This window comes from Lacerta agilis, chromosome 14, assembly GCF_009819535.1.
Source record: "Lacerta agilis isolate rLacAgi1 chromosome 14, rLacAgi1.pri, whole genome shotgun sequence".
Taxonomy (NCBI): domain Eukaryota; kingdom Metazoa; phylum Chordata; class Lepidosauria; order Squamata; family Lacertidae; genus Lacerta; species Lacerta agilis.
The window spans coordinates 51,039,332-51,060,202 of NC_046325.1; the positions used below are offsets into that span (position 1 = coordinate 51,039,332).

The following is a 20,871-nucleotide window of genomic DNA, read 5'->3' on the forward strand; positions in this document are numbered from 1 at the left end:
GGTCCATTTTGGTGCACTGGTGATGCGTGAATCAGCCCTTTGCTCTATTTCTGTCAAGTGAATCCCTGTGTTTGTTGCGGAGCACTGGAACTTGCTAGCCAGTGTGTCCTAGCAGAAACACATTCTGAATGATGCCGTAGTAGAGACCGGATGAACACTCCTTGTTGATAACCATGTCTACTTTAATTTACCTGGAAGAAGGAAGAGGAAGGTTGACTCAGGATTGCTGCACACAGGTTATGCATTTTGTAAATTTAAGAGGCGACTTACTCAATGCCCTGCCCTCCACAGTCAAGAGGCAGCGATGCCTCTGAATGCCAGTTGCTAGAAGCCACAGGAGAGGAGAGCAGCTCTTGTGGGTCTGTTTGTGGGCTTCTCAAAATGGGCACCTGGCTGGCCAGGGTGAGAACAGGACGCTGGCCTAGTTGGGCCATTGCCCTGATCCAGCAAATGCTTCCTATGTCCATCTGTGGCACCCTAGTTTGTTTATTGAACTGCTTTTAGACCCCACCCTGCCTCCAAATAGAAGCGCAGGACAACTTACATCACAACACATGGAGTAACTATACTATAATATGTAAAGCAAAAATGAAATACAATTGCACATTTATTATTTGTCTATTTTTTCACAGCATTTATATACCACTTGCAGTTAATTAAATCTTTAAGTGGTTTACAAACTTTGTGCAAATGAATGAGGAGGATTGCTGAATAAACAGGTCATCTGGAAGCAATCAAAAGGGAATGTGCACATGCTCAGAGGTTTTCTGTTTCTGGTAAGAACTGGCAAAGCTTATTGTTGCTCTGTGAAAGCTATGGGGAGACCTGGAATGGGTGGGGTGGGCAGAGAACATCAGAACACTGGACGAACCCTGCTGGGTCAGGCCAACAAGGGCCCATCTGGTCCCGCAAACTGTTTCCACAGGGGTTCCCCAATGCCTGTTGGAAACCTGCAAGCAGGACCTGAGCACAAGAGCAACCCTCCCCTCCTGTGGTTTCCAACAACTGAGGTTCAGAAGGGCTGATGCCTCCAACTAGGGGGGTCAACTTGATTAAAATATGGGGAGGGGCAAGTAAGCCCTGCCCTGCATAATCAGTTGCATGACATAGTGCACACACGCATTTTGAATGGCAATGCCCATCAACTTGGAGGGGACCTTTCCAGCTAGAAGTTGGCTCCTATGCAATCCTAGGAGCCTAGGAGCCACCCATAGCTCACTCCTCCTCCATGAATTTGTCCAATCTTCTTTCAAAACCATCCAAGTTAGTGGCCATCCCTGCATGGGTGTAGGGGGGGGCAGCCCCCACCAATCAAGTAAGTAAGTAAGTAAGTAAGTAAATAAATAAATAAATAAATAAATTCCATCTGTCAGGAATGCTTTGATATACACTTTGATATTTCCTGCTTGGCAGGGGGTTGGACTGGATGGCCCTTGGGGTCTCTTCCAACTCTATGATTCTATGATTCTAAATAGCTTAACCAACTGAGATTCTGCCCCTCCTAATAGAAATCCTGGCTATGCCCATGCATCCCTGCCTCCTGTGGCAGCAGGTAGTTCCACAGTTTAACTCTGCTCTGCGGGAAGAAACCTTCCCCAACCTGCAGCTTCACGGGGTGCCCGCGCGCTCTCGCGTCCCGAGGGGGGAGAAAACGCGCCCTCCCCCCACCCCGCTTTCTCCAGGCTGGGCGTCATTTCACCCCCTTCTCTCGGGTCGCCTCTTTCCCCTTTGCGCTCCTGTCTCCTCCTGCTCTACAGGGCGGCGGCTCCTCGCGGGCCGTTTCCCGCTCGTGGAGGCGCGGGCGCCGCGGCGCCAAAGGGGAGGTCGACCCGCCCGCCCGCCCGCCCGCCCGCCGAGCACCCAGGGCGGCGCTGCGCTGCTCCTCGCGGCGCCGGTGCCCCTGTCCCGCCGCGCGCTCCGCTGTCGAGGGGCGATCGGGCGGGGCCCGAGGGGGGCGCGCGGGCCAGGCAGCCTCTGTTGCAGAGCCGCGTTTCGGGGGCGACTGGAAGCTCCTCGCGGCCAGAGCCCGGCTCCGCGCGTTGCCTTCGGGCTCCCTGGCGGGCAAGCGAGACTCGCGCTGCCACGACCCCCTCGTCCCGCCACGGCGAAGCTGCGCAGTTGGCGAACTTTTTGCGGGCGCCGAGGCTGCCGGTTGCGGGCAGGAGCTGTGAGCCGCAGCGGAGGCCCCGAGGCGGGCGAGAGGAGGGCGCAGCTGCGCCGCCTGCGTGGAGCTGCCCCGCCGCTGACCCTCCCGCTTGCAAGACCGCCCCCCCCCCGCCAGCCGGCCCGCCTCTTCTGCGCATGCTCCAGGCTGGACAGCTCCCCGAGAGGGAAATTTAAAAACCGTTTGGCGAGGAAGGGAAGAGAGCGCAGCCCGCGGGGCAAAGGGAGCAGCCGGGCGCCCGGGGCAGCCGCCGCCGATCGTCGTGCAGGTACCTGCCTCCCCCGTCGCCCAGGGGCGCCTCTTCTGCAGGAGGTGGGGGTGCAAAAACCGCAGGGCCCCCCCAAGAGATCCTGCAGGTGGAGAGCCCGGGACCCAGAGGGGGGGGGGGCAAAAGGGAGTCTTTGACCAGCTTCGCCTTCCTCCCCGTGAAAACAAAGTGGTATTGGGATAAAACTTGTCAGTTGCTATGACTTCTTTTATTTTCACCCACTTCTGCAATCAGCGGGTTTAATTGTTTGTTTTCTTTTGAGCAATTATTTCACTTCAATGGGTTGTACTTTTGAGAATAAGGCTAAGTCCACCTTGAGTCTAGTGGGCTGCATTTCTGAGTTAATGTGGAAGGTCAGGCTGCTCTCTCTCTATACATACGATGAGTACACTCACAGCCACAATGCTTGGAAAGTCTAGAAGAACCTGGTCCTGTGTAAATCTTACTGAATTTGGACTTGTGCATAAGACTGCAAAATGTTGTTTATCCCAAATTTATCCACTTGATAATGGTGGGATTTCCCCCTCATTATATACTAGTGTTTGTTCATTAAGCATCAACAAGGGGGAAAAAATTAAAGTTTTTAAAAAAATCCAAGGAAATATTCTTCTGAAGCAAAATGTGTAAGATTTTGGTGTCATCATATATAGCATTTTAAACAATTAGGAGGCTAGTTCTTTATTTGTTGAAATACTGAGTACCTGTGTGGTCCCTCTCCCCTTCTTTCCATGTAGGAAATGATAGAAAGTGATATCACCTCAATCATGTCTGGCCTCATTCGAAATTCAGGGCAAAACCGCCACCACCCTTCTCCACAAGAATATAGGTGAGCATTTTCTTTCTTTCTTAATGAATTTGTATTTCTCCCTGCTGTCCTCTGAAACATTCTTCTGAGTGTCATTTGCACACAAATCAATTTCACATCTGCCCTTGTTGCATTTAGACCTTTGCTTTTCAATTAGCTCTCCAGCCTGGCAATTTCCTGCATCTTAGGATGTGCTCAGTAACTAATGGTTAATAATTCTTTATCTCTTCCCTTTGTTCCTGGGCCCTTCCCTTGGGAACCTGGGCAGAGCATTTCAGTATTTCTGTCCCCCTCAAATGGCTTCTGGAGGTGTGTAAATGCCAGACAGAACATCTGTACACTCCTTGGTGTGCAAACATGGTTCAGCCCTTCCACTGAAATGAATGACAAGTTCTGTGTGCATAAGAGATTTGGTGTCTTTGTCACATAGCAAAATCACAGACACATTCTGGCCTCTGTCTGTTTTACCAAAAACTCATGTGTTCATACAAATGGCATTGGTATACTTATTTGTATAACATTATTCTGGTTTATAAAACCCATTTTTAAAAAAGTGTGTGTGTGTGTGTGTGTGTGTGTGTGTGTGTATTTCTTTAGTTTAAACCCCATACTTTATCCAGCATGAGCTATGGCAGTTTGGAAGCTAATGTCAGCCATCCGTAAGCTTTGAATGTTGAGTGTCTAAGAATTGTCTTGCTGAATCAAGCCATAGTCCAAGGGAAAGGAATCTCCCTCCCTCCTTCCCTCCCTCAGCCCAGATGTGCCCTGAGCAAGATGGGGGGGTGTCTCCATCTGGCCCTGCTCCAACAGCACTCAGGCTTGAAATCAGCCTTGCATCCACACAAGTACCAGTCGGGCAGATGCCTTTGGGCTCTCGCCTTCAGGGAATGAAGGCCATTGCCTCCTCCAGTCATCTGTGCCTACCATCTTGGATCTTTCCTCTGAACATCGAGGTTCCACTTAGCTATCATGCCCAGTTGGCATTGAGAGACTCCTTCTCTGGAAACTTATTGACTTCCCTTTGCAGCCATATCAGTTAGTGGCCAATCACCACATTGTATCTGGTGGAACTTCCCACCACTGTACACCAAATTCCCTAAGTTAAATTACGTGCGGTGTTTTAATTTTTGTCTGCTGTAAAACTGCAGCTTAAAAGCTTGAATGGGTGACCCAAAGTTCTAGTATCACAAAATAGGCGGAAAAGGTTTCCTCTCTCTCCACATAGTTCAGAATTTTAGAAACTTCTTATTGTGTCACCCTCTGAAGTTATTTACAGGAAAACAAAGCACTGCAGCTTTCTAAAATGTTATTGCATCCTACCATGTGATAGGAGGCAGAATAACTGTTATACTTACACTCTCTCTCTCTTACACACACACACACACACACACACACACAGCACCACCACCAACAACAACAACAATAGCAGCCACGACCCCCAGGTAATCCCAAAGCAGTTGTCGTCTTGCTGTACGCTTTGGGTTAAACTGGGTTACATTTTATACCGTGGTATGAAGCTCCTACCAATTAATCTACTCACAAGCACTTTTTTAAACTCCCCAACTTTTGTGCATTTGGAACAGGCGACTGGGAAGCCCCCCCCCCTCTCTGCTGGGGGCTCTTCTACCCTTTTGCTTTGGGCAGGTACTACTTTTAGACACTCTTTCCTGCTCTAGCCTTTCATTGCTCAACAAGCAACTTGCAAACATTCTCTGAAGCTCCATGGAGAAAAGGTTCATGGAACACTTTATGCTGCTCTTTCCTCTGGTGGACTCTTGAAATATCCTGGCATTTGTAAAGGATGGATTTAATTGCTAAATAAATGTTGTAGGTAACCTATATATGCCTTGCCAGTAGATTTTATAAATAACTTTATTGTTTTTGAGTGGTTGAGATCATTTTGAATTCAAGGCAGAAGGAAAATAAATATCATTTTCTTCGTAGATAAAAGCCTTCCACAAATTGAAGTGGAACTTATTTCTAAGTGATCATGCTGAATATAATACCTTTAAAAAAAAAAAAAGCAGGCATATGTGCTATTATTGAAACTTTCCCCCCTGTACAACTGACTTCCCAAAGTTTGTAAAACATAATGCTGTAATTTATTATTGTGTATTCTAAACTAAATTACCCAACCCCATTTAAAAGCAGTAAAATAGTATTTTAAAAAAACCCTAGATTGTACCCCAAAGTGCATGGTAGCATTTGTTCTACTTCATGAGAAAGCTCATTGGATTATGTAAAAGAAAATCTTTCAGTCTGACTGATTTTAAGAAGAGAATGGACCTGTCAGATTCTATCAGGTCTGTTTACTCTCTTGCTGTCACTGCAGCCCGCGACTGGAACCTGCAGCCCCGAATTCTCCATGGGAGGGGGCGCATGAAGACTCCACAAAATGGGAAATGTCCCCCAATTAGTGAGTGGGAGGCTGGGATTGTGCTGAGAACACTCCGCTCTCTCCCTTGAAATGTTTCCACTGGGCTGCGGAATTTGGAAGAGACCCGGTTTCCAATATAGTATTTTAAAGGAGGGGGCGGGGAGGGGAATGAAAAGGAATGAAGGAAGAGAGTAGCAGTTTTGAAAGACCGATCTGAGAGGCCTTCAGATGCTCTGACCATCGAACCTTTGTGCAGAAACTGCTCACTGCTGGCTGATTTGATAGATGCTGTGATGCTTAACTGTTAAGAACTAGCCTTTGTCCCAAGTGCTACAATGCACACCTGATCCTGATCCGGCAAGGGAGAGCGCTGCGCAGACACAAGCATGGCCAGGCCCACGATGACATCTCATCTCATCTTGTAATTAATTGTGTTTACCGTATATCCCACCTTCCCCCCACCCCCCCAAGGAGCTCAAGATGGTTCTCCCCCGCCTCACTTAATCCTCACAGCAACCCTGCGAGGAAGGTGGGCTTCATAGCTGAGTGCGGCTCTAGCCCTGGTCTCCCGAGTGCTAGTCTGACACTCTAACCACTAGATGTGCAGCCCCCAGATGATGGCATTCGTGCTCTTGTGTGTCTCAGTAAATATGACTCCCGCCTGAGGACCCTTTTGTCCTGCCTGTGCTTTTCTGGTTTGTCTCCAAGCACTTTTAAAGCCCCCCCCCCCACGGCTTTCTCTAGGAAAACCCGATCTTTACCACTGAATCGGAGCAAACTTCAGTTTTGGTTTTACGCAGAATTGTTTTCAGCAGTAAAGAGCAGGCTTTTGCGGGGAAAGCGGCAGGGCAAAAAGAAAAAAGTGCTTGGACACGAAATCCCGCAGCTGTGCCTAGAAATGCAGAGCAAAGGGAAGTGTGGAGTCCCGAGTACGCCCACTTCCCCAAGTCACCGCTCTGGCCGGCTTTGCTGGGATCGGGGATGATTTTGCTCTGTGGCTCCATCAGGTGTGACTGGACCTGGCAGTACAGCCAGTGCAGGGAAGCAGCTGCACTCTACATACGAAAGTCCCTGGCACTGGGTAACCTAATACAGGTGGTGAATCATCCTTCACATACAAATTTTCAGGTGTAAATAGGGCAGAGGAGTCCAATAATAATCCTATGATTATTATTATTATTTTTTAAAAGGTTTATATAAAGCAAGATTAGGAGAAAGTTATGTTGAGCATGCATGAAACCCTGTGAGAGGAAGGAATAAAGCCCGCTGCTTCTGGTTTCTAATCCAGCTGTGGAGTGCCAGGGGACCTGCTCACCTTGAAGAAATACAGTATGTCATTGCAAAGGGTGCAAATCCCCATGGAGTGGGATTTACTGTTTGTGTGCTTGCCTTGGAGGAGACATCTATAGCCCCCCTTCTCAAGGGGAAGGAACCTGTTTTGGCTCTCCATGCATTGTTAAGACTACATCTCCCAGCATCGCTGGCCACTGGCTAGGCTGACTGCAGGGGCTGATGGGTGTTGTAGTCCAGCAGCATGGGGGGGGCAGGGGGTCTTCAACACCCACCCACACACACACACACACACACACACCCCGTGCAGCTGCTTCCTCTATTTTCTGGAGTCACTGGTGGATTAAGATGAAAACAGCCACAGGAATAGGAGTTATGGGGGTGGCAGTGGGGGAGAGAAAGTAGCTGAGCATTGCTCCATGTGGCATTTTTACTCTGCCTTTTGAAAGGACAACAAACAAAACACAATGAATCATAGAATTATAGAGTTGGAAGAGACAACAAGGGCCATCCAGTCCAACCCCCTGCCTAGCAGGGAAGTATGGGTTCAATTGGTGGTCTTTTATGCCAGGGCTGGGGAAAGCACCCACCGAAACCCTGCAGATTCCATCATGGAATCAGAGAATGGGAGGGACCTCCGAGGGTCCTCTAGTCCAACCCCCTGCAATGCAGGGACCTCAGCTAAAGCATCCAGGACAGAGGGCCTCCCAACCTCTGCTTAAAACCCTCCAGGGAAGGACGCCAGTCTGTGGCTGTGCATGCCCACACTAGGCAGTTCATGTGCCCAGGTTGACAAAACCAAGCTCGATGGACCACTGGCCTGAGCTGGTATTAGGCAGAGTCAGTGCTCAGAGTTCCCCCTGGGGCGGGGCGGGGGCCTCACAGAACCAGTTGCCTGGAGAGAGTGCTTGGCCGCTGCGCTCTTGCGGGCAATCAGTTGAGGGGAGGGTGGTTGGCAGACGGAGCCACCTTGCTTTTTCCCCATGGTGTGCAGAACCGTAGTCTGTTTCAGATGGAAAACCCACCTAAATCCAAAACATCCAATGGCTGGAAATACAGGCTTTATTCCTGTGCCGTTGTTTTCCCTTCAGCCCCTTTTACATAACAGAGATTACACAACCATCTTGCAGGTCCTGGGTTGTAGGGGGTTGGACTAGATGGCCCTTGGGGTCCCTTCCAACTCTACACTTCTGTGATTCTATACTGTCTAGTCAAGGGTAGCTGGCTATAGCCTTGGTTGGTGGCTCATAACATTCAGTTCAAGAAGTTTAAAAGTGTATTGATTGAGTGTGTGTTCCCTCTAACTCTGTGCCAACCCCTGTCTCCATACAGAGCAGGGACACAGGAAAGGGGGGGGGGAGGTCTACCCTGTAGGCTAGTTGTGCAAAGATGTTGCCCTTTTGTACAGAAAAGGGGCAGGCGCCTTCCCCTTCCAGACTCCTCCACACAAGGCGGATTTGCCAGAAAGTGTTTATTAGGGAGAAGAACGAACAGGGATCCCTTAGATCTGCCATAGAAAGCAACTTGTTCTCCAGAGAAGATCAGCTGGGGAAGGAGATGGTGCCCCCTCCCATCCAGCCATGTGTTGCAGGGGGCGGACCATGCGCTCGTTGACAGGAGGCGTGTGCAGTGGGTCTTGACCCTCCCCGCCCACCTGACCCCATTTATTTGTTGGGGGGGGGCTGAGGGTTGCCAGGGGCCCCGGAGTGCCAGATGGCACGGGGTTGTGTGTCTGCTGTCATTCAGCCAGATTAATGGGAAGTTTGTAAAAAGGGGGAGAAAACAATTAAGCAAGAATCCCAAAAACAAAAGGCAGCCACGTGTGCCCCCCCCCGGCCTGGCCAACAGTCGCTGGAGCACAATGCCTCCTCGCCTTACAATGCGCAGGGCCAACTGTTGCAACGACAGAGACCTTCCCCAGTTTTTAAAGCACTTGATGCTCCTGTTTACTCGCAGCCTGGCCAATGGCGGAGGAGGAAGGGGGACCACCTGACGCTCTTTTCCAGGCCATGGCAAGGCGGCGGGTTATTCCATCTTGCAGGCAAGGACTGATACTGAGGAAGAAGAGAGCACTGGGAGGAGGAGGAGGAGGAGGAGGGGAAGCCGGCAGGGTCCTAGGAGGGGTGTCACCTTTGCTTCTTGCAGAATGACAATCACCCTTGCCCTTAAAAAGAGAAAAAAATGAGCTAAGTTTTGCTTTGAGTTTGGCAGAGGAGAACGGCAAAACACTTTTGAGAAACGTGAGCACAAAGCTCTGTGAATTAACTCGGCTGCAACAGTCGCATGATTAAACTCTTGAAAATTGCAAAGGGAGCAAGTGCCAAACACCAGATTTGTTTTAGGGCGTCAGCTCAGTGCCTTCAGCCAATGATGCATATGTCTACCAGAAAAAGCATCTATAATCTTATTTTAGATACCGGTAACGGGAAAAATTTTGATGCTCAATCTGCAAAAAGTTTCCTGTTAAGCCAAGTTTGGCAAATTCTTGCTGGAAAACTGTGGTTCTAGGTTCAGTACTTTTGTGCACACAGATGAAATGGGATTTTTACTTTTATTAATGTACTTGGGAGTGAACTAATATTGAACACTGTATGACCAGGGTCACCAATGTGGTGCCCATGGGCACCATGAGCCCTCGGACTTCATGCCCACCCAGACCCTTTGCTTCTCCCAAAATTTTCTTTTTCTTTTCTTTTTTTAATAGAGGATTTTTAAAAAATTTGGTGTTGGGAGAGGTTGCCTGTTATTTGTTTTTTTTGTTACCTGTGTTTTAATTGTGATCCCCCACCCCACCCCAGATGGTTATAATTTCTGAATGTTTTCGCCTGTTGTCTGTGAGCACTGGGGGTTCTGACCATTGCCAGCCTCTCGTCTGAGAATTTATTTTATTTTATTTTTTTAAGTACACACCACTTGATTGTTAAAACAACAACCTCAAAGCGGTTTGCAATAAAGATAAAACAATGAACCGATCAGTAATAAGAATTAGCAACAATAATTAAACACTTTCAGAAAGTTAGAAATAAACTAAGTACAGGTTAAAGCTTTCTAAACATTATTTGTTTGTTTGTTTAATAAAATTAGGGTGCTTTGTGGTGCCCACAGCAGTTTCTCGGATTCCCAGACTTGGCCCTGGGACCATGCTGTGTGAATCGGGGCTGTGTTGCAGTGGCTGACACTCAGCTAGGATTTGTGTCCAACCTCAAGACTATTGGGAAGAAGCCCATCCTTAGTCTCTCACCTGAGTGTCTTGTTTCCCTGCTCTGTAGACTTTTGGCTTCTGACCCTTCACAACTGGGTGAAGATGACCTCCCCGGTGACTTACAGTCCCTGTCCTGGCTGACTTCCGTGGACGTCCCTCGGCTGCAACAAATGGCCAGCGAAAGGATGGATTTTGGACTTAGCTCCCAGAATGCTGTGCTGCAGCAGACAGGTAGGTCTCTCGTGGGAATGTTGAGTTGCTCCATCAACGCCACTGTTATGGGAGCCCTTTCAGGGTGTGGTGTGGGGGGGGGGGGTTCCCCCTCCTTATTTCTACCCCCCTGCAGATTTATTCAATTGTTTTGGCCTCTGTGCATGCCTCGGGTGCTAAGCCTATATGTGCTGGCACTTCTCTCTTGCGTGTGAGTGGCGTGGGAAGACTCACAACACCCCATGTCTCTCCCATTGCTGAGCAGGGTCTATGCCAGGGAATCTGCATGCCACCGCAGGGACTCCTGGAGCAATGATCCACATCCAGGCCAGCCTGCCTCAAGGCATTCTGGGAGGACTGAACGCCGTTTCGTCTCATGGTGCCAATGTAAGCACTTCCTTTCCCTTCCCATTCCTGGCCACGGAGGCGTTTCTGACCTGGTGCAACTGACATTCCTCTTCTCTTTCCTTTGGCAGCAGATAAGCCAGTACGTGGTTGGGGGGCAGCTGTCTCCCAGTCTGCAAGCGCAGGCAGCCCCCCTCTTCCCTCCTCTGCCCCGCCATGTCCAGCAGGTGTTCACCATCGCTCAACACGCTCAACAGGTACCATCTCCTGCTCCTGAGGCTGTGCGTATGTGGAGGCACAGAGCTTTAAGGGGATGTAAAACAACTTTAACAAAGAAGTGCAGCCAAGTTGAGGGCAAGTGACCCAAGCTGATCTGCTGCAGGTTTATTTGCCTGTATTTGAAAGCATGGCAGGGTGCCACAGTGGGTGGTTGGTGGAGGAAGAAGAAGCATGTGTTTGGATTCAGAGCAAGACGCTCAGATTGCAATCCAGAGATTTAATCCCAATTTAATGCAGAGGTAGGGCTCATCCACACTTTCACTTGACCCGTATTTTGATCATATTGTGTCCCGATTCATTCCCCTGGATCTGGGGGCATTTCTCGTCATTTGGCTGCTGTGCCTTGCAAAAATTCAGTCTTACCCACTGAACTGAAGCTCGGTCAAACTCAATCTCTCTTTGGATTTCCAGCACATCTGATAAATTCAGATTCAGTGGGTAAGATTGGATTTTCACAAGGCACAGCAGCAGAACAATGAGAAAAGCCCTTGGACCCAGGACAGTAATTGGTACACATTATGGTCAAAATATGGGTCAAATGAAAGTGAGGTTCAGTCCTTGATTTTGGAGCAAGAGGCCCAGGTTTAAATCCAGAGATTTAATCTAAAGATTTGGCTTTGGAGAAAGAGGCCTAGATTTAAATCCAAATATAAATCCAGAGACTTAATCCAGAATTTTGGCTATCATGTCACCTCTCAGTCCAGGCTAACATGTAATGTCTTGGTATCCTCCTCTCCCCACTCCTTATGATGAAGGAAAGGGTCTTTAAAGTCTCTCTTTAATTGCAGAGAGAGCTGAAACTTTCCCCCCTTTCTCCCCCCCCTCCGGTCTCCTGTTCTCCACCCCACCCCAGTGCCCTCCAACGACCATCTACAGCACCTCTTACGGGACGCAGCCTCAATACTCGCAGCCCCCCCGCCTGGCTCCTCACAGCTCCCAGGAACAGCAGGCAAAGCCTTACCCCAAGCCTATCTACTCCTACAGGTGAGAAGGGCCACACTTTACCCAGGCACACCTGGGAGACAGGGCCAGGGACCTGTTCTTTGCACCTGCCCTTCTTATCCCCAGTGGAGTCTCTGCCCCAAACTCAGCAACTGCAGCTGAAGCGAGTTGCTGTTCCGAAGGTCTTCCAGGTGTGGGGCTTAATTTGGGAATGAACACACTTAAACCTCCTGTGTCTTTAACTTGCACAGTCCCAACAGGCCAGCCTTTAACTGCACAAGGTTGAAACTGCACCAGTTAAATTAACGTAAGGTGCGACCGTACTGTATCTTATTGGATTTTTCCCACTAAGGATTGAACCAACAAACAAGCCCCACATGCTGATGCCAGCCGGGTTGTGTGGGTGCTGCAAAACTCCAGCATCCACAAACAGCACCGATCCCACAGTAAACATCCGCTGTCAGTCTCATTTCTCCATCATAAATGAGAAAAGAACTTTATGCTGTGGAAAAAATGCAAAACAATCCTTAACTGGACCTAATTCCTGTAAATGCAGAAGGGATGACTTGTGGGAGGGGGCTTACTGTGCCCTGGAGTTACTGAAATGGGGAGAGGTTACTCGGAGGAATGGTCTGCAAAAGCGGGGGGTGGGGGGAGTGTTTTGCACCACCAGAACAAGAGTGCTGGGCTAAGACCTGGGAGACCAGGTTCAAGTTTCCCCCCTTGGCCATGAAGTTTACTGGGGGACCTTGGGGCCAGTCGCTGTCTCTCAGTGTAAGCCTACCTCACAGGGCAGTTGTGAGGTTAAAATGAGGAGGAGAGAACCATGTTCTCCAACCTTTTTGCTCCTTGGATTAGAAGGTGGAATATAAATGGAAGCAGCAACAAGAACAGGAAGGCAGGGAGGAAACTCTGACTTCTCCTCTTCCTTGCAGCTGCTTGATTGCCATGGCCCTGAAGAACAGCAAGACGGGCAGCCTCCCCGTCAGTGAGATCTACAGCTTCATGAAGGAGCACTTCCCCTATTTCAAGGTGAGGGAGGCGGGGCAAGTTGGAGAACTGCAGAGGCAGAGCAGAGCCATCCTGGCTGATAGTCATTGAATTTGTCCAATCCTCTTGTAAAGCATCCAAGTTGGTCACTATCACTGCCTCCTGTGGGAGGGAGTTCCACAGTCTAACTGTGCTGCATGATAAAGTCCTTTATTTTATCTGTCTTCAGTCTCCCAACATTTAACTTCATAGGGTGTCCATGAATTCTAGTCTTATTGTAAGACCATTCTAGGCTCTTGAGTGCAGGAGCATGAACACAAAGAGGCAAACACCATGCAGGATACAACAGGTTTATTTTGAATTGCATATGCAAAGCAAAAGGTGCAGGGGAATAATTCACCAGTCTGCACGCTGAGAGACTGGTGTGCGCTTAATTTATACATGACTGTAGGAATTCGAAACTTGGCTCAGTGTTCACGTGTTCTCTAGGAGTTCAGCCTCCCAAGCCTCCCTAGCTCGCCCTCCCGTCTGGGAATGTACCTGGCAAGCTTCCTACAAGATAGCAACATAGAACCTAGCTGGAGCACACAGATCCCTATTGTCTATTGAAGATTGAATCTATTCATAACACCTGTGACTGCCAATCAACAAGAAAGCATAACTTCAATTAACTGGCAATAAACTTATTGCATTAGGCTTTAGAATACAACGGTATAAAGCAATAAAGCAATGATAGCAAAGGTACATAAAATACTCTAACAAGCTTGATGCTTATAATACGATTAATAAGGCTAACTCATAAGGCTTAATATTAATAGACACATTCCGGCTTCAAAGGGGCCTCTTCCCCCTCCCTTGTGATGCTATTTTAAAAGACTCCTTTAAGGCTCTTTGTTTTGCTCAGACAGCGCTTATCTTTTAACCTTGGCCGAGTCGGCCGATTCTGGCCGACTTCCCAGAAAGAGAGGCCCCTTGTCCTCCTCATGTCAATTTAAACTGTTCTTCTTTACAAAGGCTTGTAAAAGCAATACAGAATTATGAATACACAGTGCTGCAAAATATATGTATTTAAACAGGCTAGAAAGCATTAAAAGCATTAAAAGGCATTTCACAACAGGGAACTGACAACAGGGAATTGTCCCCTTCATTATGAGAGAGGGAGAAAACTTTTTCCCTGTCAGCTTTCTCAACACCACACGTATTTTTCTAAACTTCTATCATTCTTACTCGCCTTTTCTCTAAACTAAAAGGCCCTTGCTGCAACCTTTGTTCATGTAGGACCTGTTTGGGTCCCATAGCAATGATGTTGCCTCATGGAAGTGCCTGCCGGTGCTTTGCCTTTGAAGGTCACAATCCCGCCCCTGGACACAGGGCTTTTTTTCTTCTTAAATGACCTGAGGAAGTGCCCTTGCTCCCTTTTGCAGACAGCGCCCGACGGATGGAAGAACTCCGTCCGCCACAACCTGTCCCTCAACAAATGCTTTGAGAAGGTGGAGAACAAGATGAGCAGCATGTCCCGCAAAGGCTGCCTGTGGGCCCTCAACCCCGCCAAGATAGACAAGATGGAAGAGGAGATGCAGAAGTGGAAGAGGAAAGACGTGGCAGCCATTCTCCGGAGCATGGCCAACCCAGGTGAGCAGCAGGCCGGCACCTGGCTGAGGAGGCTCCTGGGGGGCCCTGCCTGCCAACAGTTCTCTGTTTCTCAGGGAGAAATGGCAAAATCACCGGATGCATGGAGGGTGATGCCCACGGGCCTGGCAGGCTGCTCCCTAAACACAGGCGCAGCTCGTTTAGCCGGTCTCTTAATTTTTTTAAAGCTTATGTCCACTTTTCCTCCCAGGTACTTGAGGCCGTGCTCAGGGCTCCCAATGTTATGCTATGTTGGTATCTATTTATATGCTGCCTTTCAGCCAAAGATGAAAAGCAGGTGTCTTAGTGCTTTAAGTGTATTGCGTGAATGTGCCTTTAGTGCTGTGAAAGGATATATATAATTTCTACATTTTCTTGAGCTGTGGGTCCCTTCTGAGGGACTTTACTCCCCACTCATTGATGGCAATCCCTTGCAGAGGAGCTGGACAAGCTCATCACAGACCGACCTGAGAGCTGCAGGCGGGTGAGCAAGCAGCCCGAGGGGGGCATTTCCACGCGAAGCCACATGGCGGCAGCCACAGGGCGCATCTCACAGTTGCAGCCCCAGCCGGTCATGACACTCGCCCTGCAGTCCCTCCCGCTGCACCACCAGATCCAGACACAAGCGTGCATGGCTCCAGATTCGCCTGCTCCTGCGCAGACCCCTCCCTTGCACCCGCTGCACAGTCTTAGCCAGAGTCCCCTTCCTCAGCATCCGATGAGCCGTGCCCCAGATTTCCTCAGCATGATGACTGACATGAACGCAGAGGTGGATGCACTTGACCCCAGCATCATGGACTTTGCACTACAAGGTAAGGGGAAGAGTTGGGGGGGTGGAGATGACTGCTGGATGGCAGGGATTCTCCAGCTGTGATTCCTGCCTTGCAGAGGGTTGGACTAGGTGACCCTTGGGGTCCCTTCCAACTCTATCATTCTTTAATGTAGATTTGAACTCCGCTGTGGAGGAGTTGATACCAGTCCAAGTGGGGATTTGGGCAGGTCCTCATGGGCTTCCTTAGGACAGCTGGCTGGTTTCATCATGGAGGGAGATGGGCCTCTTCTCACTAGAGCCAATGTGGTTACGGACAACCGTTGCGTTTCGCGGTCCTCCTCTCTTGCACCTTCTCAAAGCTGAACTGTCACCAATGTTCACTGCTCTGTTGTTGTCCCTCTTATGAAAAGGTAACATCTGGGAAGAGATGAAAGATGAGAGCTTCAACTTGGAGAGCCTGGGTGCTTTCAGCAACTCTTCTCTGGCCCTCTCTGACTGCGACCTGGCCCCCGCTGGCCTCACCCTTGCCTCCAGCAACAACACTGACCACCCCTCCTTTTCAGACTTGCAAGTGACAGGCCTCTACACAACATACACAACGCTGGACCCCATCTCTGCCACCCAGTACATCAGCGCCCAAGGAAACAAGCCTATCGCCCTTCTCTGAAAGAGCCATTCCCATCCCTTGAGCCTCTCCCTCAACTTCCTGACTGAGAAACAGAGACGCCCACTTCCTTCTGGGGGTGCTTTGAGCCTGCAAAATTATCTAAATTGGGGAGGAGAACATGCCTTGCTGCTCCTTCAAGCATCCCAAGCAAGAGATTTTGGTGAGATGCTGCATTGCATAGTCTTGAAGACACTAACTGATGTGAAGGGATCGTGGTGTACTCCAAGGCAAGCTGCAAAATTTCAGCGAAGCCCCCCCCCCCCCCAACTGATGCTTGGGCTGTTTTGAAGCCCATTAGAGTTGCTCTGTCATTTGTGACAGTCCAAGCCGCAACTGGCTGAACTTTCTATCACTAGTTGCAACTGCGTGCTTCCCAGCTCCACTCTAGGGCCTGCTGGTGCTTCCTCCCCAGACCTTCTTCCCCAGTTCCCAGTGGTTTCACTTCCATTAGTGACCCCCCTGCCTCTTGACCAGCCTCTCTTCTCTTCAGGCAAAAGGGGGCAAATCTCCCCTCCCCTCTGTCCATCTCAAGCCACTCCATCCAGCTACTCTCCCTCCCTGCAGGGTCCTTTTTCTTCTTTGTCTCTCCCTTCCCTTCCCTCCGGCATCCTCCCTCTGCCCAGTCTTCAGCCATCCTTTCTGGGAAGCTTTAGCCCCACATTGTCCCTGAGCAGCTGCCTGATGGTCTCAGTCTAGTCCAGGCCATTGGCAGCAGAGTCTTCAGAGGTGCCAGGAAGGCTCTGCCTGTTGAGGGAGGATGATGGCCCATGTTCCCTGATAGAGAATGCCTCAGCTCAGCCCTCACCAAAATCTGTGCCCTCCAGCCTAGGCCCCACCTGCACATCTGTGTGAGCCAGGATGGATGGGACCCGTGGCCAAAAACATCTGGGGAGCATCGGCTTGGCAAAAGCTATCCTAAATAAGGAACTTTACACTGGATAAAACAGGCTCTTAAAACAAAGGAGAAATAATTTAGGATTTATATTCTAGACTTGTGTACTGTATAGTATTTCCTAATTATTGTACTAGGCAGTATTACTGTTGTATATTTTATTTATAATTTATTTTTATGAAGACAAAAAGGAATTGTGTATTCAGCATCAATTTTTTTAAAAATGTAGTAGTGACATGAAAACAAAACAAAACCTTAAATTATTCAGAAGCACAGCAAAATACTGCAAATCTTTTACATCAGGCTCCTTCCCTTTTTTACCTGAACTTTAAAAGAAGTACTTTGGATACTTAGAGATAAAATGGCACATGTGCCAGACCAAATACTGTTTTTTTTATGTTTAACCGATAGGGCTTTTCTACAGCTGAAAAACTGCTCCCAGGTGAGTGTTTCCAGGGCTGCAGCATTAGTTTACAAGGTAAATAAATCCACCAACAGGAGAAAATGGAAACTGGTTTTAAAATTTGAAAACTTACAATTTAACATTTAGTCTGCTGATGCCAGTATAAACTTGATGTAATATTTATATTTTTTAAATAATGTTTTACTAAGCACTGATTGGATAGAATTTTTATAAAGTCTTTTTCAGATCTGGAACAAAATATTTGCTCTGCTTTATAGACTGTGGAAATATTGAATGGGAAAGTTCCCTCCTCTTGGGCTTGTTTACACAACCACAAGTTGAGAACGTTGCTCCAGGCAGGTGTCAGGGTAACAGCCCTGCAGAGAGAGGTGACCAGGAGGGTTGAGCCCCATCATACAGCTGGGCTGTCATTGGAGCTCTCTTTTGCCAGAAATAACGCAAACCTGCTATCGTTTACAGCGGGGGGGGGGGCAGTCTTTTTGGTTCAGCAGGCCAGACGCTTATCTCCCCCCACCCCCACAAGCCAACTGTGACAGGCAGGTGAGACCACAAACATGTCAATCTTCTGGTGTCATAATGACATCAGGTGACTGCAAAGCAACCCTGAGCAGAACTGAACTCTCTTGTCATCAGCTGATGAGCAGAAAGATCAGTCCTCCTCTCTGCAGGAGTCAGAGCAGGATTTGACCCCCTGCACATCAGCTGGTGGGCAATGGATTAAGTCTTACTCTGTTGAAAGCACATGCCAATAAAGAACCCCACCCCTGTCCATCAGCTGATGAACAGCTGGGTGTGGTTTTAGGAGAGTCAGTCTCCTGTGAGCTGGAGGTTCCTCACACTGTTTTGCATGGCGACTCTGCTGTTTCCAGCGCAGTAGAAGTGATGTTCTGGACTGAGTTGGTTTTTCAGCTTGGGATAACTGAAGCATATGGATATTTTTACTCAGATGTAAATCCACACCAAGTCCAGAATCATATAAAACAAAAGCAAGCCTTCATATGAAGCAGCAGACCCAGGGCTCACCCATGTCTGCTTGTCCCAGCGCTTCCCCTGGGGTAACCTGCTCTTTAGTGCTGAATGGGAGCAAACGTCCACCTGCGGAAAACCCAACAGACGTTTGCTCCCATTCAGCAGTAAAGAGCAAGTTTCCCTGGTGGAAGTGTGGCTGAGCCCACTAGCTGCCTATCAGCAACCTCTTTCACAGGAAGGTCCCACAAATGTCTTCACTAGTGAAAAAGGACAGAATGGCATCAATAGCAATCCTGCAGCCCCTGCCCAAACACACACAATATTAGAAAGGTTTGGGAATACTCAGTGGCGGAGCTTCATACTCCAGTACCCGGGGCGGGGGAGGGGGCTGGCGCACGTCCCGGGGGCAGCCATGATGGCACCCTACTGGGATCGCGCTGCTGGGGGCTGGGCACTCCCCCCGCACTCCTCTTCCTCTGCCATTGGGTAGACTCTTTTTAAACAGTGCTGGGGGGGCATCTGCCAGGGTGCTTTAGCTGTTTCTCCTGCACTGCATGGGGTTTGACTAGAGGACCCTTGGGAGCCCCTTCCAACTCTGTGATTCTATGGTTCTATGGAAACCAGAAAAGTGACCACTAACAGAATTTTTATTGTTTAAGGAAACCTCCCTTGGAAAATGTAATGTCCGTTCTGCTCACATGACATGACTTGTCATCCAACAATTTGCTACTGTTGGCCTTATGATTATTATTATTTTTTAAATCGCAATAAAGATGGATTAATGCTACAGGCAGTAATGGAAGAGAAGTATGTCCAAAAATAAATCAAGATTGCAGTTCAGAACAAGAGCAATGGAGAGGAAATAGCTTTATGGCCAGGAACAAATCTAGTCAGAAATGTTCAGAGAATTAAAAAAGACCTGCTTTGTGACATGGTAACAGACAAAATGCATGTGATATCTGTAAATAAAATCCAGAGAGGATCATTTCTAGCAAACACAGCTGTTTTTATTAGAAGCTTGAACAGTAGAGCCCCCCCCCCATGACAATGTGCACGTATATTAACATATTTGCTATGAGAAAGAGCAACTTTTAGAAGAAACTCCCACCTTTTTTTATAAAGACAATACAATTTTATGTGAAAACACCTGGCGAGACTTGTCTTGGACACCAGTAGCTGGGCAACATATACTTGCAGATGACCTTTGGTTGATAGCCAGCCAAGCAGCTGCGAATAATTTTGTGCTCAGGTGCAGGACAGGCAGCTGTCCTCCAAAGGCCCGTTCCACTGCAGCTGCCACATGGCTGTGCTCTAGGAACTGCTGGTTGACCCCTGCTCGAGGCTGTCAGGTCTGAAAGAGGCCGATGGTGGGCGTGGGGCTGTTCCTGCTGCAGCCGTGCCCTAGTCACGAGGAGGAAGGGTTGTCCATCGTTGCCAGGAGGTGAGAGATCTGGGCCCTCTGAGCACCAGTGATGTGTTGGGTCATGTGAATGATGCAGTCCATGGCAACTTCGGGGTTTGCTTGAACTAAGCTGCAAAGGGGGGGGGCGTTATGAGGGAGAAGGAAGGGAACCAAGAAACAGTGCGTTATGGGGGTTATTTAAGAATGCAGGCTGCTGAATCAGGCCCGTGAGAGGCCACCCAGCCCAGCATCCTGCTCTCACAGTGGCTGGCCAGATGCCCATTAGGGGAAACCCACAAGCAGGGACCCAAGCACAAGAGCACTTCCCACCCCCACCCCCCTCGTGGCTTCTAGCCACTGGCATTCAGAAGCCCCATTCTGCCCTTGCAACTTGCAATGACAATTGCAATGTGAATCAGGCACTAACAAGCTGAACTTCCTTAAGCAACCCCCTGCTGTCTCGCTTTATGCAGACAGCCCGCCCCCCCCCCCCCCGCTCACTTCCGGATGTGCTTGAGGGCGTAATCCCTCTTCAGGTACTTGATGTTCTCCCGGATGGCAGACTTGGCCCCATCTTCCTCTTGCAGGTGCTTCTCAAGCCATTCCACCACCACTTGGTTGTTGTCCCAGAGGTAGCCCTAGAGGAGGAGGAATGGCTTTGAAGAGAGGTCGGAGTGGGGTGTGGATCCTTCACGCAGTATGCAACCCCCCCCCATGTCTTTCTGCCTCACCCTAACTTCCAATCAAGCAGGCCTTGCACACCAAAGCTTGCCAAACCCATTTAACCAGAGGTCCTTCCACTCTGAAAATGCCATGCTTTGTATTATGAAGGCGTCTTATATCTACAGGCAGATTGCCCACAGGGGTTCGGTTGCAAGGGCTCCATGTATACATACAAACTGTGTATCTCCAAACCCTTGGAGGCGCTGCATGGGCAGCGGCTGAGGTGGGAAGAGGGAGAAGACCCTGCACCCCCAGAGTGCGCTGCCTTGGGCTGGAGTCCAACCTCTGTGGAGGGAACAGAGGCTGCCCCATCCTTGCAACAGAGCCAAGCCAAGCACCTTCACGGCACCCTCCGTTTCCAGGAACCATCGTCGCAGCATGGACTGGATGTGGCTGTTGCTTAACTCGCTGTGAGCCTCTAGGATCTCTGCCTTCACAACTTCCTCCAGCAGGAGGCGCCGCAAGCGCCAATAGAAGAACGCCCGGGCATTTTTCCACTGGAGAATGTCCTAAAAAGGAGC

The 20,871-nt window shown here is 49.2% G+C and overlaps 2 protein-coding genes across 7 annotated transcripts in view; one reads left to right on the plus strand and one right to left on the minus strand.

Annotated features, from left to right (window-relative positions):
- The first annotated feature begins 3,169 nt into the window (after positions 1–3,169).
- On the plus strand, positions 3,170–15,980 carry FOXN4 (forkhead box N4). The gene is made up of 9 exons (XM_033170906.1): positions 3,170–3,258; positions 10,174–10,337; positions 10,582–10,703; positions 10,793–10,918; positions 11,794–11,924; positions 12,818–12,914; positions 14,297–14,504; positions 14,939–15,313; positions 15,684–15,980. The coding sequence occupies exons 1-9, from the start codon at positions 3,170–3,172 to the stop codon at positions 15,938–15,940; spliced, it is 1,569 nt and encodes a 522-aa protein (XP_033026797.1). The 3' UTR covers positions 15,941–15,980.
- Positions 15,981–19,231: 3,251 nt separating this feature from the next.
- ACACB (acetyl-CoA carboxylase beta) overlaps positions 19,232–20,871 on the minus strand; it is a 64,346-nt gene continuing 62,706 nt past the window's right edge. For 2 of the 6 annotated variants that reach the window (XM_033170374.1, XM_033170372.1), the window contains 3 exons: positions 20,689–20,859; positions 20,129–20,265; positions 19,232–19,757 (listed from right to left, as the gene is read on the minus strand). In XM_033170374.1, coding sequence (XP_033026265.1) covers positions 19,631–19,757; positions 20,129–20,265; positions 20,689–20,859 — 435 coding nt within the window. In that variant the 3' untranslated portion in view covers positions 19,232–19,630. The remainder of the gene's footprint in view (positions 19,758–20,128; positions 20,266–20,688; positions 20,860–20,871) is intronic. The other 4 variants (XM_033170375.1, XM_033170376.1, XM_033170371.1 and 1 more) reach the window with 2 other exon arrangements.